The sequence below is a fragment of the Antechinus flavipes genome, chromosome 5, assembly GCF_016432865.1.
Source record: "Antechinus flavipes isolate AdamAnt ecotype Samford, QLD, Australia chromosome 5, AdamAnt_v2, whole genome shotgun sequence".
Lineage (NCBI taxonomy): Eukaryota > Metazoa > Chordata > Mammalia > Dasyuromorphia > Dasyuridae > Antechinus > Antechinus flavipes.
In genome coordinates, this window is record NC_067402.1 from 153,276,167 (window position 1) to 153,293,617 (window position 17,451).

General features: G+C 31.8%; 1 protein-coding gene across 4 annotated transcripts in view; it reads right to left on the reverse strand.

Moving 5' to 3' along the window:
* Nucleotides 1-2,851: 2,851 nt before the first annotated feature.
* CACNA2D1 (calcium voltage-gated channel auxiliary subunit alpha2delta 1) overlaps nucleotides 2,852-17,451 on the reverse strand; it is a 688,069-nt gene continuing 673,469 nt past the window's right edge. For all 4 annotated transcript variants that reach the window (XM_051961631.1, XM_051961630.1, XM_051961629.1 and 1 more), the window contains 3 exons: nucleotides 16,657-16,766; nucleotides 14,619-14,701; nucleotides 2,852-7,141 (listed from right to left, as the gene is read on the reverse strand). In XM_051961631.1, the coding sequence (XP_051817591.1) occupies nucleotides 7,025-7,141; nucleotides 14,619-14,701; nucleotides 16,657-16,766 (310 nt within the window). In that variant the 3' untranslated portion in view covers nucleotides 2,852-7,024. The remainder of the gene's footprint in view (nucleotides 7,142-14,618; nucleotides 14,702-16,656; nucleotides 16,767-17,451) is intronic.

Consider the following 17,451-nt stretch of genomic DNA (forward strand, 5'->3'; position numbering starts at 1 on the left):
CTGTTTGTCAAAAGGGAGAAAATGTATACAAGAAAATACCCACCTATATAAGTGATGTAAACTAAGAATAATAGGAGTGTTGTTGAATGAGGTGTGGCTCTCACTTGGAGAAAATAAAACAAGTTGTAAGGACCCTGTGGAAAATATTGCATTTGTTTTGTCTTAAGAGATGAAGAGGATTTCTAAAAGCTTAGATAAAGTTATTCTAAGTCAGTAAACAAGCACTTATTAAGCATCGAATATTTATAAGATAGAAAAGCAAGAGCTGATGCACAGGTTGCCAAAGGCAACATATCAACGACCTAGTGGCCAGACTACTATGTGCTGCCTGCCTCTTTGTGTAGCTAGGCTGGTTTGTGAAGGGAAATAATATTGACTGCAGCTTTTCATCAAAAAAAAAAATGCTAGAAGTCTCTCCAACTTAGTTTACATCAAGACCTTGGCTTACCACTATGTCACACTTAAGCTTTTACAGAAAGATTTGAGAAAATCATGGAATCCACCAACAATCCAAATAGGCCGAAGTATGGACCTTCAATTAAAGAAGAATGGGATAGAACACAGATTGGAGAGAGCCTGAAATGACAGTTTAAGGAGTTTGGACTTGCCATTATATGTTTTTGAATGGGAAATAATTGAAGTGATCCAAATGATGCTTGAGCCAGTGTGTAGGATGTGTCTGAAGGGAAAGAAACTAAATCCAGAAAACCTAGAATTAATCTAGGTGTAGAATGATAAAAGATAAAAGTAATGGTTGGAATGGAAAGGACATAATGACTGTGAGAAGCATTTTAAAGTGGCATCTCTAACATATAAGTCAGGAGAAAACATTACTCAAATTCTGAACTTGTATGACTAGAAGAAAGTAGATAACTAACATAGGAAATTCAGTTTTAAGAAAAAGTTAGGGGAGATTTGTAGAAAACATGGCAAGATCAGCTTTCGACATATTAAGTCTGAGGTAAGAAGCAAGAAGTTGGTAATACAGTAAAGTGTTGAAGGTAAATGCAATTTCTGAGTATTTTTGCTAGAATTGAAACCTTGAGGGAGAAAATGAAGACAGGCCAAGGCCAGAAGGACAAATGCCAATATTTAATATGTGAAAGAAGAAAATGAATAAAAAAGCAGTGAAGTAACACTGACGTAATGGGAGAAGTTTCAAAGTTTCAAAGAGGAGGCAGTCAGTAGCATAAATTTATGGAGAAATAAAACTTTTCAATTTAAAAAGAGTGACTGAAAAAAGGTCACTGATTGTCTTAGTGTGAATTTGTAACTATGATGGCATGGAGAGCCTGATTTGAAGGAAATGGATAATTGGGTGGTGGATATGGGGCATTTTCTCCAAGTTCTATTGTGAGAGGAAGGAGATGGAATGGATACTTTCTAGCTTGGGGTAAGGGAAGTAGCAAGATCAAAGGAAGGCTTTTTTTTTTTTTTTTTAAGTGGACACTACTGAAACTAAAGAATGTTTACAAATTAGGAGAGGAAGACTATAAACAGAAATGTTTATTTGGGAAGAAATAATTGATGAAGAAAGACGCTCCATGTCCTAGTCCCACCACCTAGATGAGTAAGACCAAAACAATGATAGAAGATACTGAAAAGACTAGAAAGGAGTCTCTTAAAATGAGAGAAGAATGGAGAGCCAGAAATCTGTTTGCCAAAAATCCATTTTATAGTTTTTGACTATATCAGAAATTATGTGCCAGGTTTCCAAATCATATTTAACAACTACAACTACTTGAGGACCTTCTATGAAAATGATGATGATGGTTATTAAATGGTGAACTTTTTTATGGTCCTTTAAGAATGTTTGTTTATCACTGGGAAATGAATGTAAACTGTTTGCATTTTTGTTTTTCTTCCTGGGTTATTTTTTACCTTCTGAATCCAATTCTTCCTATGCAACAAGAGAACTGTTTGGTTCTGCACACGTATATTGTATCTAGGATATATTGTGACATATTTAATTTGTATAGGACTGCTTGCCATCTGGGGGAGGGGGTGAAGGGAGAGGAAAAGTCGGAACAGAAGTGAGTGCAAGGGATAATGTTGTAAAAAAATTACCCAGCCATGGGCTCTGTCAATAAAAAGTTATTAAAAAAAAAAAAAGAATTTGTTTATAGGTAGGGCACAACTGCTCTCAACTTGAAAATTCCTCTGAAGCAAGAGAAAAGAAAGCTAGATTACCTGAAATCTAAGTGTCAAACTCAGGAATATTCTAGAGGACAAAGCCTAAGGCAGGTGCAAACTGTTAAACTAGGAAGAAGACATGCATACAAATATTAGAAAAAAAAATATAATGGAGGGAGGAGTGTTTACGGAGAAATTTTGGGGAGGTGTACATTTTTGAAGTCTAAAATTTTTAAGGTTCACAAAACACTGATTTCTGCCTTTTTCTTTTTCATAACACAGCTCAATATGTTAATAAGTAAATTGGGACATATCATACATACATATGAGCAATGAAAGTCAAGGAAAACAAGTAGAGATTTCTCTATTATATGTACCTGTATGTGTGTTAAAGAGTGTGTGGGGGAGGGGTGTGTGTGTGTGTGTGTGTGTGTGTGTGTGTGTGTTGCTAAGTCATTTTCAGTTGTGTCTGACTTCCCATGAAATCATTTAGGGATTTTCTTGGCAAAGATATTTATATGTATATATACATGTATATGTATTTATATGTGTGTATTCCATACACTTCTATAAATACTTGTATGTGATTATATATATCTGCATCCATATGCATGTACTTTTGTAGCATAGAGTTTTCTTTTGATTGTCCAAAAGTCTCCAGATAAGAGCCCCATCTCACTAACCCAATCATGTACATGATTAATAAATTCATGCTGTATAGTGGTTTCAAATGATAAATTTTTATTCTGAATATACTGTTGTTTTTTTGCACAAGAATTAACACAACATTTTCTATGATTATAAATTTTTTATAACAGTATTATACAAATTTTTACAAAAAATTTTTTCAGGCTTGTCAAGTTCCACAAAAGTGTCAAGAGAACACAATAAAAGGGAGAAAAGTCCTGTTGCCCAACAAGAGCAAGCCAGAGCCTTTTTTTTAAATGGATGCACACTGAGCATTTCAATAAAAACATCCCCAAAAGCATGATCCAGACATACCATAGAACACAACAGAGAAGACAACTTAGTTCACATTGTAAGTTCAGTTGGCATCTAAATAAGACAGTATATTCCTTAAGCCTCAGTGAAATTTGTTTGAGATGATTTTTTAAACAAGAAACAATGCAAAAATAAGTTCTTGTTGAAAATAGATTAATGCTATTGGAACTCCAGATTTGATTTTCAGATACTTGTCTTTTTTTGTTTTGTTTGTTTACAATAGTGTACACTGACTATTAACAATATTAACATTCTAATATTGGGGTAAAAATAAAGCTTGGCCTTTATTTGGGGACTGAATAGAAGATGGAGGTGGGAGCAAACTTGGGTTGCTAGTCCTTCTAGTATCCTTTGTAAAAGCATCACAGACATTCTCTAGTGGCCCACTATGTCAATTCTCTATAATTCTAGCAAGTTGAGCTTCTTATCTCACAGGACCAATGGGTAAGAATTTGATATTAAGACAAAAGTTAAGCTTTGGTGTAGGGGGACAAAAGTTTGAATGTTATTTATAACATACTGAAAGCATCAAACAGCAAGTAACACTTGGGTTGCAAAGGTCACTTAAAAGGGATACTGCCTATTTGAATCCAGTAAGGCCAGTTTAGAGTTAATAAAAGGAATATTATAGGAAAACTTACAAATGGCAGCAACACTGGTGTTTTTTTCTCCAAGTTGAGCAATAAAGCCTCAAGCATTAGAAACATGAAAAAGGTCATACTAAAATCTTTTAAGTCCAGAACCTAAAAATCTTTTCAGTCAAACTTGCTAACTATGTCATGTTAAAAACCTGTTACAAATATGGACCACGATTGGTGTTTTGGCAGTAATGCTGGTTGTTCAAATGAAGAAACTAGAGAGGAGCCATTTATGTTAAATCCTTTACTGATTACTTAACACCAATGCTGTTTTAATTTTGACTTAATGAAGAATCTATAGGATGTTGCATGAGTAAGGTGTAAATCAAATGTATTCAAAGCTTTCCTTCATCTCTTGTATTTTTTAAATGCTTTGGAAACAAATATTTATAGGATACATCTATTAAATCATTGCCAACAGTCAAAACTCACAGGAAAATAATCAATTTTACACATTGTAATTTGAAGAAATGGGTTTTTTTTTTCTTAGAAAAGTATGCTAGGAGATTTAAAACTAACAGCAGTCACAAGGACATTTTTCAGTCAGAGAAACTTTGCTTATGAAATTTATCACCATGCATGTGGTTTACAGATTATATACTTTTTTCCTAACAGAAATGAGCTTCTCATGCACTAAAATGTTTTTATGCCAATAGAAATGGAATAGGATACCAAGTTTAATTGTAATTAGTTCAATAAAGAATGAATCCCATGAAAAAGATTCCATTACTCACTGATAATGGTATTTTAAAATGTTTTTCAAGAGAGTATTCTATGTTGGAAATAATTATATGATTTTAATATTTATTATTTAAATATATCATCTAGGGGAGTCCTTGCTATAATTTCCCAATATTGAAACTTGCTACTGACTTGACAGAGTTTAGCAAAGATTCAACACCAGTATTTATATATTTTAGTAATCTAAAATATATAACTTAAATAGTTTAAGCATGTTGGTTTAGCATTGTATATTTTGACATTCTCCAAACAAGAAAATCAATAGAGAAACAAATTAGTTTTACCTGAGGGTTTTAGAGTCAATCATAAAGTATATTTAAAACATTTGACTAATCAATTCCACCTAGAATATAACATTCCATGTACTTATCATTTTGGTAGGATTTCCTTTTGCTGTAAAGTTGTTGATAGTGATGTGTGTGTATTTAATCATCATTGTCATTAAGATAAGGAAGGTAATACTTTGTTGCACCCAGGTATAAATGGGCTCACCACTATCAAAAAAAACTAGAACTAGAAGTATAAATTAATGTCAGTTGTGACAACCAAAGCTAGAAGTTTCCCTTTTTTGAAAATAAATAAATAAGGAAACAGATACAATTGGAACCAAGGGTATATTGGAGAGCCACCAGTGGTATTGGATATAACAAAAAAGGAAAAACAAACAAACCACTTTTAAGCCATGCCATAGGGTTGGTTTTGCTCTTTGTTATGTGTCAAACATGCTGTACAACTTCAGTAAAATTTTGATATTGGTTAAAAAAAATACAGGAATGCCTTTCCAACATATATAGATATATACATATATAAATATATATGTATATGTATACACTCATATAGATATTTTGCATGGTGTTTTTCTGCTTTTATGAATTAATGAACTTTATATAAACATTTGCAGATTGTAGCTTTTAGCTAAATTATAGATTACTAGAGTCGTACATTCATTGATTTATCTCTCACAATACTGTTTACTTTTGATAATCAGAAACAAACACACTTCTACTGCTATCCTATACTACAGTGAATTATCATGATTTCCTGCACCAGTTTTACTAATGAAGTTGTATTAAAAAAAAAAAAAACTTTAATTCACAATCAAGTATTAATGTACATGAGCATAAATTCAGGGTTTCCTGTTTTGTTCAATTTATTTTAATATGTCATTCAATTGGTTGGAAATTTTGCTTAGTCAAACTGGCCATTTTTAATGAAAAACAGCAAGAGAACTTCTTAAAACTGCAGGAGCCAATATTTAATTGAACAAAGAGGAAACCTGATATGAATCTTCATTGAGAACATATATGTGATCTTTAAAAATAAATGTGTCAAATTTGATTTACATACTTAAAATATCTATACACAGGTTTTCAAGCAAAAGCACTAATCTATATAAAATTCCATTTCTCCATATTCTTACTCAGTCCAGTCTTTCAGCATTTTTCATTTCACAGTATATTCAGATATCTTTATTTAACCCGATCATGTAAGAGTATTTAAGTGCATTATAATTGCAAATTTCAGTTTACCTTAATAATACCACTCAGTTACTTTAAAAATAAATTACACTCTACAGCTGAAAAAAAGAAACAAACAAAAAATAGCAGCAGCATCATGCAAAATACCCTTGGTAGCCAAAGTTCAATGATCACAAAAAAGTTTTTCCCTTCCCATCCCACCCACCACTCCTACCATCTTTTAAAGGACTTTTTTTTAAAAGATTTGCTTAGGATTACACAACTATACTGTGAACAAAGGGAACATTAATTTGAACTGTTCTTTTTAAAGGGCTGATATTTATCAAGAAAATATGTTTGATGAATTAAATAGCAAACCCTCAAGCACCTTTAGTTTAGTGGTTGTTTTACTTAAACCAACAGTTAAAATCTACCAACATCCCACCCCCCAAAAAACTTAGCTGGTCACCCATTTTTAAAATATATTTTTGGCAGAATAAGCCACTCTTCATAAGGCATTTCAATCATGGTGAACTTTTGACAAAGACTAGCCAGTTTTAATATTTACATCATTTAGAATTCATCTCTGATTTTGTTTCTAACACAACTATTATTCAAAGTTTTAATGGAATCAAATATCAAAGCAAAATAAAATTAATTCCTGGAAATCTTGATCAAAAAAAGGGAGCAAAATGAATTGATTTTTAGGTCAAAATATAGAGAACTGATATGATTAAGAAGCCATTTTAAAGGGGGAGCCCTTTTACATGAAGTCAATGATCCAACAACAAAAATATCAGATTCCTCAGTAAAGTACATATAGGATTCTGCTTTGACAGAATAGGTGATGCAGCATTCACACAAGTTTAAGGGTCTGACACTCCAACATGCAGCCATTGTGGGTGCCTAATGAGTCTTTCAAATAGTTATACCTTGTTGTTTTGAGAACAGGTGATTTTCTGCCGTCTGAATAATTGACCCTTTTGTACTTAAATAGGACTCATGTTTTGGCAGGGTCTTGAGATCAGTTATGCAGATTTTGGTTTCATAACATCATAACTGGCAATGTCTACTGCCAGATAACAGCCAAAGCAGTGCAAACTGGATTCCTATCATAGACCACAACGATGGGTTCAATCCAGAAACCCCACCACAATCCGAATAATCTTCCTATTGGAGAAAAAAAAAGACAAATTAATTCCCTTTAAAATATTCATCAAGACAGTCTATATATTATGCTAATTCTTACCCAGATCTTGCATTCATCTTAAGAATTTGCTTTCTATGGAACTGAAATTCCATTCCTTAAGCACCATTATATTTTACAAAGTTATAGTGACTATCACCCTTTGTCAATTAATGAGTCTGATAACTAAGTAAAATGATTATGCACCTTTAGCATTGGTTGTCCTGTTGACTGAGACATTAAATTTTGATGGAGAATATTTGAATTCATGTTAACATGAGATGAAGTTTAGAAAGCATTACTGTCAATGTGCATCAACTAGTAGGAAGAGTAAGTAGAAGGAGGAATATGAGGAACAGTAATCTCAGGATCAGGAATAACACAGCAAAGATGTACAGATATATGCAAAAAACAACAAAGAAATAACTCAAATATTAACATTAAGACTCACTGGAATGCTACCCTACTAGAAAATTTAAGTTATCTACAATACATTACTGAAACTCAGTCTGCCCAATAACAAGTCAATAAAATAATTCTTAATTTTTTAAAGTGATAACTTTTTAAGACGCTTCAAAATTTCTCTTTTTTGTTTTTTTTCCTACAAGTTGCCCCAAATATATGAGAAAGATTCTCAGGGTTTTACTTAACTATAAGTATAATCAGAAAAACAATGAACACTCCCAATATTTTATACTTATTATATTGTAACAAGTGAAAAAAGTAGTTCTCAGACCAGGGTTACCATATTAAATTCTACTTAATGAGTTATTAGCATATGAATGTTTACTAATTTATAATACCAGAAAGATGGCTGAAAAACACTTTGAAAATTATCACATAGTTTACATACATGTATGCTATTATTATTTCTTACACAGATGTCCTACTTCTTTCTTCACCATCATCATATAGAAATGACTTCTCAAATGAAATGTTTTCAGCTAATTTTCCCATAATTGAGTTCAATCACTCAATGATATGACTAAGCTTAGTTAAGCTGAAAAGTCTTTTAGTATGGTCCCAGCAGACTGTCTTTCCAGTATGTGAACTGGCTTAGCTTTGCATGAACATAATCAATGCTAGATGATTTAGTCAATAGATGATGAATTCTGGGATCAAGATGACCCATTCAACTCATGTATAATGTTTTATACAAGAATTTACATTTGTGTTCATGCTAATATTCTTGCATTTTGGTCTTGAAAAGGGATTCTTTCTTCATAGAATATTTCATACCATACTTTCTTCACACTGTATGCTGAGCATAAATGTAATGAAGAGGCATGGTGTCATGGAAAAATGCTATATATATATTTTTTGAGTCAGAGGACTGAATTTCAAATGTTAGCCCTTTCATTAGATATCTCTTAGTGATTTTAATCTTTCTGGCCCTTGCTAACTAAATGAGCTCAGAATTGTTTTCTAGCCCTAAAACTGTGATAGTTTGAACTCTTAGTGTTTTGGTTTGAGAGTCTATATTTTAGGTAAGTCCCCATTTGAGGATCTGTGACTTATATATTGATTCATGCCAAGACATCTGTCTACTAAGTTTCCTGATAGTATTTTCTTCTATGTCTTACACATTACAACAACATGTACTGAGATTGGCAATAATTACCTGACATGTATGGTTTTACTGGGAGGAGTGAGCAAAACACATTAAATCATGAATGTACAGACCTGCAAGGGGCCCTCAGAGGTTATAAAGTCTGTCATTGAGTCTCACCCATGCAGAACACTTATACCTTCACCAGGCAGATCTCTCTCATTTGAAAAGATGACAAAAGCAGGAAATACCAAAACCCCTTGTGTTAACTGACTTCATTGCAAGTATAAAATTAAAAAAAAAAAAGTGCCCCCCAAACTACCTCTCTCTCTATTTATCTTGCCAATATACTGAAAAAAATAATTTTATTAGTCCTTCCTCTCTAGAGAGAAGAACAACACTTCTGGAATTTCCTCTGAACTTGTCTCTGAAGATTCTACATGTCATTCTTTATTATAAAGCACACCTCAGTACTCTTGCTTCCATGTCCCAAAGGAAAAACATGTAGTTCATAGTTGTATCCATATATTTTTTCAAAGGTTTATTTTATGAGCTCATGTTTATATAGATGGCTAAATCCCTCTTTCCTTGACTTCAGCTGAAAAATAAGATCATTAACTTTTGAAGAAAATAGATTTCTCCAAGGATTATTCAGTGACTCATTCTGAGACTAAATTATTTAGTCTTTTTAATGCATTTTCTTTTCAATATTACATTTTTTGATATGATTTAAATTTGGTTAAAAAAATACTAAGGTAGTTGGCTAAGCCAAACCCATAATTCAGGTATGTATTTGAATTATACCAGGAAGTTTCAGAAGTATTTTCTATGTAAAATTATCTAGATAAAAAAAAAACAAAAAAACATGGTTGCCTTTTCTAATAATCCTTTCCAATGTTAATCATCTTTTCAAGAATTAATGGAGAAACTTCTCCCAAAGCACATTCACGTTATGAAGTTGCATATGTGACACTTTTACTTCAGATAATTTGTTTTTAAAGTTTTTATTTCATTTGTCCAACAGATTTTTATATTCTACATGGAAGTATTTTGTTTTCAGAGATAATTTTTCCATAATTTGCTCTGATTACTCAATGATAATGGCAAGACTATTATTTCCACTTCTCTAAAGCTATAGGTAATAGGTATTATGATAACTATATTCATTTACTTAGTCTGAGTATATTAAAGAACTTTCTATAATATTGTTTTTCACTCAGCTGTTTACCTGAATTGCTTTATTTATAAGGGTTATTTATAAAGAATCCTTTATTTTCTTTTTCATTATGTAGATTTGGTCAAAAAACCTTGGTAGATAGCCTAATTGAGGAACAATGATTGGCAAAAGTTATAATCACATGATTAGGCAAGTTTCCAGCAGTGATTAGAGAACTGTTATTAATCAGGAGGACCTAGGTCCAAATCTTGCCTTTGACATATAATGACTGTGTTAACTTTTAGAAAGTTATATAACCTATCGCTATAGTTCCTGAAGCCCTAAGATTATGAAATTTTAGAGCAGTGGTACTCTGCGTTAGTAGAAGAAATTTCCTTACCAAAAATTCATTATACCAAGGTAATTATAGGTTCAAAAAAGGGCATGTGAGTACCTAGTTTCATAGCTATACTTCATAATCTGTTAACTTTGTAGGGAAGTTAAGTGATTATCTCCAGAAAGGATTATATCTCTAACTTTTAAGAGAACCTAAGTTGAAAACTTTATAGCATTTGAGAGAATTTTTCCGGGCAGTCTCATTGTGTTTAGCAACTTGATGTGCAGTTAATTTCCCCTCTCCCCCCATATCTATTCATATACTGAGACCTAACCTATTTCATCTTTGACTATCTTCAATTAACATGTCTGCTATTTTTATAGTAATCAAACTGGCTGGAGTCCCCTAAGCAGCATGATATTTTCTTTTGTTCTCATCTCATAAACAATCTAACCCTTTAGATGTATGTCCATGACCCGACAATATTTTATTTTATGTGTAGGAATATCACATAGGGTAAAGCACAAAACTGTACTAATGTAAATGAGTAAAACTCCTGACCCCTTACCAGGGTTTAGAAATCTGAACATTTTCTCTTATATATCCTCTGCACAGATGGTTTCATCAGAATAAGGATGATAGCCTATGCTATTCATTGCCATTTTGAGTTGAAAGTGGTCACTATAACAATAAAGAAAATTTATAATTATGTTTCTATGAGAAAGAACAAATTGACACTCAACTCCTTAGACTCAGATTTTAAAATAAGTACTTCATTAAACATATGATGTTATTTGGGCCTCCAATATATTTTTTTTCCTCTTTCATTATAGTTTATCTAATTAGTGGGGCTATTAAAAACACTTTTAAGGAAATTTGTGATGACTTTGGTAAGGAGTAAATTAGTAGTAAACCTGTAAATTATATTGAGAAAGATTCCATTAATATGGTGGAACCTAATTATATGAACAAAAGTAAAAAAAAAAAAAAAAAAAAAAAAGCTTAAACATCGAAATGTTGGTTATACATCCTCTAATCATAAATGTCAACTTCATAATTTGTCTATATATTCACTTGTGCCTCATTTTTTCGTCTTTAAAATAAGGTATTGATACAGCAGTGATGAAGTAAAGCTTTGCAAAGAAGTATTTTGTATGTGGTGCATTTAAGTTTCTGTGAGATAATGTATCATATCAACAAATTTCTGTTTTACAAAATCTTTAGAGTTCCCAAGGAAAAGGCATTCATCTTATCTTTTTTTATTACACTGGTCAGTTTGAATAGTAAAACTTTATTTCATTAAAACAAACATTTTCTGTTTATGTTTTCAATTGTCTTTTCCCTCATACCCCACCCTCTATCTCCCATTCCAATTCTTTCTGATGAAGTCACTGTTTTCATGTTAATGGTCATATCTCCATCTAGTGGTTTACCAAAATGAAATACCAAACAAACAGTTTTCATAAGCAGGAATGGAAAAACAACACAGCAGTACTGTTCCAGGAACAACAACAAAAATCATAGTTTAACTTGGTCAAGGGTCATAATTTTGGATAAGTTATTTGGCAAACTAGTAACACAGTTGTTGAAACAAGCAGGCCCTTAAAACATCTAAAATGGATAACCCTGGTAGTGATGCATTCTATATTTTGTAAACTAGATACATATAAAAAAGGCTTCAGTTTATAGACTAAATAATATTTAAGATTGTTGGGTAAACATGAACTTAAGAAGTTAGGATAGCTCTACAAAAACTTTTCCTCAAGAATGTTATTTTGTTAAGTAAAACATGAAGAGATGGACAAGCAATATGCCTATAACTAGAAAGATGTAAATTTGTGCCTTGTTTCAATCTGTGAATTGGGGAATAGAAATCATTTGCTAAAGTCTTAAGCCAATAACAACAACAACAACAAAATTTAGAGAAAGTAACTGACCATCCACACCACATGAAAACTTGCAGTAATATGAAGATAGGAGCTGACATCATGGTAGTGGCCCGACTCCTTGTACATATAAGTTGATCCTATTAATGATGGGCAAAGTAGCAAGTGCAGAAAAAGGAAAGAAAACACAGAAAAAAAGACATACAAGATGAAATTTCATGCAACTTGCAAGCAATTAGCAGAGTGAATGTGAGCATCCATCGAGAGCAAATTCATAGTGATTATTGCAAATAAACTAAATTAAAATATTTAATTATTAAAGAAATGCACAACTGAAACATGACACATGTAGATAGTGAGCAAGAGTTGTATTTTCATACACAATTCTAAATATAACCGTTTAGGAATTTGTTTCTGGAAATCCTTGTCTCAGTCAAATGTTGCTCATTTTTTTGTGAAAAAATTATGAAATTTTTAAGGGTTAGATTCCCCCCCCCAATGTGTTTTCTTAACAGTGCTTTCTTATCCTTTTTGAGGTGCATTTTTGTGATGTTGTAAAATGTAATTTAATACCAAGCCTCATCCAGATGGAAGCAGATGCCTGCTGAACTGATAAGTGAAGCTGCCTTAATAAGTAGCATGCTTCATACAGCATTCAGCATGCTTTGGGAACTCATTTTAAATAGGTAAAAACCCCTAATAGTGAAGTGAAATGCAGGGTCTAGACTAACAGGGGTATAACTGGGAGAATGTGACCCAGCTCACTCAGTCATGCCTTCCTCTGACTATCCCCAAAGAATTACAGTATCTTCAATAAGAATAGCTGGGATTCACTGGATAAAACATTTGTAGAAATGATATAGAGATGAAGTGCTACAATTCTAAGTACTTGACTTAAAGTTTGTAAGACATAAATTCTTTTATTGTTGCCACTTAACTATTTAAATTTCATCGGCTTCAATTTCCTCATCTTTAAAATGGGAATAATAATACATTTAACAGTGAATAGAATTGTTGTGAGGCTTAAAAGAGAGTAACTTTAAAAATAGTTTTATGGAGGCAATAAGACTAAAACAAAATAAAATGATGTGAAGTCCTAAGAAAAAATAATCATGTACCTTTTATTGACTGTATCGTTTGCGATCATGATTCATTTAATTTTTTTCAGTTTAGTGCTAAATGTTCACTTTAGTAGGAAAGTATTAGATAAAGTCTGGGGGCAGGAAATTTGAAAGAAAGGTAATATAAATATATATATTTGAAAATCTTGAGAGTTTTTATTTTAAAAAATAACAAATCTAAATTTTCTTGGGAGAAAAACCACAACAAACCCAAAGCAAGGAGAGAGGGTATTTTTTATGTTGTGTCTTGGAATCAATTTTGCCAATTTAGGTCAACAAATCACCTTTAACTTACAATCCTAAAGAGTTGCTTAGTTTAAGAGGTTGTTAATTGCCCATGTTTGTATACAAGTATGTGTAAAGGCAGAATTTGTTTTATTTTATTTTTATTTTTTGGATCAGGCAATTGGGGTTAATTGGCTTGCCAGAGTCATACACCTAGTAAGTATTAAGTATCAGGACTAGTGCTCTATCTATTGCATCATCTATCTGCCCCTTAAAGATGGAATTTAAACCTAGTACTTATTGAATTCCACACCAGGCCTACATTTTGCATATTGCAATGAATTTATCATACTCATAGTCATTTGAGAGAATTTTTACAAACTTGTTTTTTTCATAAAATCATATTGACCATTTCTGGTTAGCAGTATTTAATTACCCATAAGATCAAGGACAACTATTCTCCTATAGATCATCTGTCCTTTTTTCAAATAATAAAAAAGATATTTAAGGATAAGCTAAAGAAGTAACTAAAAACCAACAAACATAAAACCCTCAAACAAAACAATAGTTAGATGTAGGGTAACATAAAAATATATTCTTCATAAAATATTAATAAGTGGTTTATTACAATTTTCTTTAGAAATATATTGAAATAAGTAGAGATAAAAATAAAAGCATTTTATATTTTCAGTCATCAAAAATATAATTCATCCTGAAGTCAGGAGTATCTGAGTTCAAATCTGGTCTCAGACACTTAACACTTCCTGGCTGTGTGATCCTGCACAAGTCACTTAACCCCAATTGCCTCAGTAAAACAAAAACAAAAAATAAATAATTCATTATAGAAAGTGACATTTTTTTTTCCTATGAGCCATTAGTTAAGTAGAAAAGTAAGTTTCTTTCATCCATCAGATTTATAACCTAAATTCATCAATAGCAAATTAGTAGGATTTGTGTATGAAAGTACAATATTTTATAGAAAATGCAGATAAAAGAGGCAAGTGTTAATTTTTTTGTTATCTCTGGAACACTTTGAAATGAAAAATCAACATTCTCACCAAGTATAGCATGTTCAATGAGAAAAATAATGGTTGAGACAGTAAAGGATTTGTTTGAAACATCACATTTATTCTTGGTAGTTACTGATCATTGTCTTGTAATATTTTAGTTTTTAAGTTTATGCTTACCATTTTATTGTCATCGAAGCATACATCAGGTCCCTTTCTGTATCTAGGTTGCTTAACCATATCACAAGGATTTGGCCCATCAGCTAAACAAAACTTGTTAAGGAACATGAAAGTTTTCTTTCAAAGAAACAGAAATGTAATTGAGCAGAAACATAAAAACAATTTTTTTGGAAGAAAAAAGTCGCTAAGGATTTTACCTACATATTACCTATATCTCAAAATTTTATTTACATATATATATATATATATATACACACACACACACACACACCCATATACACATACCTATATATACATACACACATGTATGTATAAATATATATATAATTAAATTTTCTATTGTGAACTTAATGCTTTCCACAACCTTATATGTATACCCTATAGATTAAGATTTTTACTAATATTAAGAAGTAATAGAAGTGGCATTCTCATGGGAAGGTATGTTTCTGTGGGAAGAAATACAATGAAAAACCTATTCCAGTTGCTAAACTTGTTCACATAATGTTCCAATCACAATTCAGTGTCCTAACTTTACACTCCCCTCCATATTGTATTCCCTCCAACATTATAGCTTCTGCATTTGTCTTTCAATTCTGTACCCTGTTCATTTCATTCTTTGCCCTCTCAGTTTTCTTGCAATACTCTATAAATAGTTCGTCTACATCAAATTAATTTGGAACAATGGCTGTAACTCCTCCTTTTGGGGTCAGAAGTAATAGTAAAATATTCTTATCTAAATCAGAAAATGGACTACTCAGGTGACTTTTCATCAGCAGTCATATGCTATTTATTTTATACCTGTAACCAAACTACTTCAATCAAATGGCTAGAAGAGGATTACTCCTTTGGAAAGGTTCTGAAACTAGAGATGCCTTCCCTATTTGTTTGGCTTTCATTTGAGGAGAGGACAAAGAATGAAGGAGATAAAGGAGTATTGTTATGAATTCACATGTATCTTTCTTTTAATTTTAGATTCCCAGTATTCACTGGCTATTTCTTACAATATCTCAGTAATTAGAGAATTTTCAATTTTTGAAGAAATCTCAGAAGCCAGATAGACTAATCGTAGCAAATTCAAATAGAAATGGGATGCCTTAATCCATACATGAGGATTCCTGGGGGGTTATATATTGACTTAGTTTTAAAATATAAAATTATCTGTTTTATTGTATTTTTATTTATTTTGTTAAATATTTTCCCCATTTCATTTTAATCTAGTTTGAACCACATCTGGCCTGAAGGATTAGTGTTTGATACTTATGATTTAAACCATCCCATACATAAAAGAACAATCCCAACTATAACATTCAGAATATCTTAAGAGATTCTTGAATATGCCCAATGGTGGGTAAAGTGATTGCTTTAAGTTTATTCCATTCTTTTTTTGATGACAATAACTGTTAGGAGGCAGGTATGTGGCACAGTGGACATTGGATTTGGAATCACCAAGATTCATCTTCATGAGATCAGATCCAGCCTCAGACACTTACTAGCTCTGTGATCCTAGGTAAGTCATTTATCTCTATTTGCCTCAATTCCTCATCTGTAAAAGGGGCTGGGGAAGAAAATGGCAAACCATTCCAGTATCTTTGCCAAGAAAATCCCAAAAGAGGTTTATGAGGATTTGGACATGATTGAAATGACTTGACAATAACAAAACAGCTATTAGGACAAGATTGTTTACAGTTTCAAGGGACCTTGGAATTCATCAATTCTAACTCTCTCATTTAAAAAAAAGAGGAACTAAGTAAGGCTAAAAGAAGTGATAGGACTTGATGGGATTCACATAGTTATTAAGTGTCTTGGGATCTGAATCAAGGTCTTCCTCTGACCTTGTCTTTCTCAATAGCATTTAGAGCTTGAGGAAAATTGAGGCCTACAGATAATAATGCAGTCTGAAAGGAGTGACATGGGGAGAACTGAAGCCAGATCCTTTTCACACCAAATTTTATAACATCAAAGCGAATACAAACAACAAATAGTGCTTGCCTTGTAACTAACTATACAAGATGATTTGAAGTCTGCTACTTAAGGATACAAGTCTGTTCTGCTTGGATTAGTACCCGTGTATCACAAGGACATGTCCCCTTGCCATCAACAATTATGAATATTAAGTTGGTGTTCATAAGCTTTTCTACATGAAATATTCTGGAACATAAATAAACATTTAAAACATCATGGAGAAAGAACACAATAATTTGAAGTTAAATAACATTACTTTCCACTTGAAAAACCATAAAACTTTGGATTATGAAACTTACATAACTACATATTATGAATTAATATGAAAATTACATAATATCCAGAATGACTCATTTTTTAGAGTAGAAAAAGTATTCTTTCTTAATTTCACTGATATATACATGCTACTCTTTCAAATCAACTACTATAAAATGGAAACAAAAGACAAACATAAACTTGAATGTTGCTAGGATCTGGTAAGTTAGCTATAATTTTATTTTAATTACAATGAATTTTAAAATTTAAAAAATGTGATTTATGGTTTAAAATATTTCTGCCTTTATAAAATTAAAGCAGATTTTATGCTAATTATTTGTTAACTTTTTAAAAAAATAAACTATCTTCTTTTTTTCCCAGTGACCATTGTACATAATTACCAGTTGTCTCCTGATTGTCCACTGAATGACATTAACAACAAATATATTGTAATTAAATATAAAATTCCAGTTACAATTAAAAAGGATTTATTTAAATGTCAAAATATTGCTACCTAGTACCTTTTTATTATGAAGAAAAAAACAACGCTCTGGACTTTATAATATATCCAAAGGCTCCAAAGCTCCCTTCATGCAAATTTCAGGTGACTCATTTG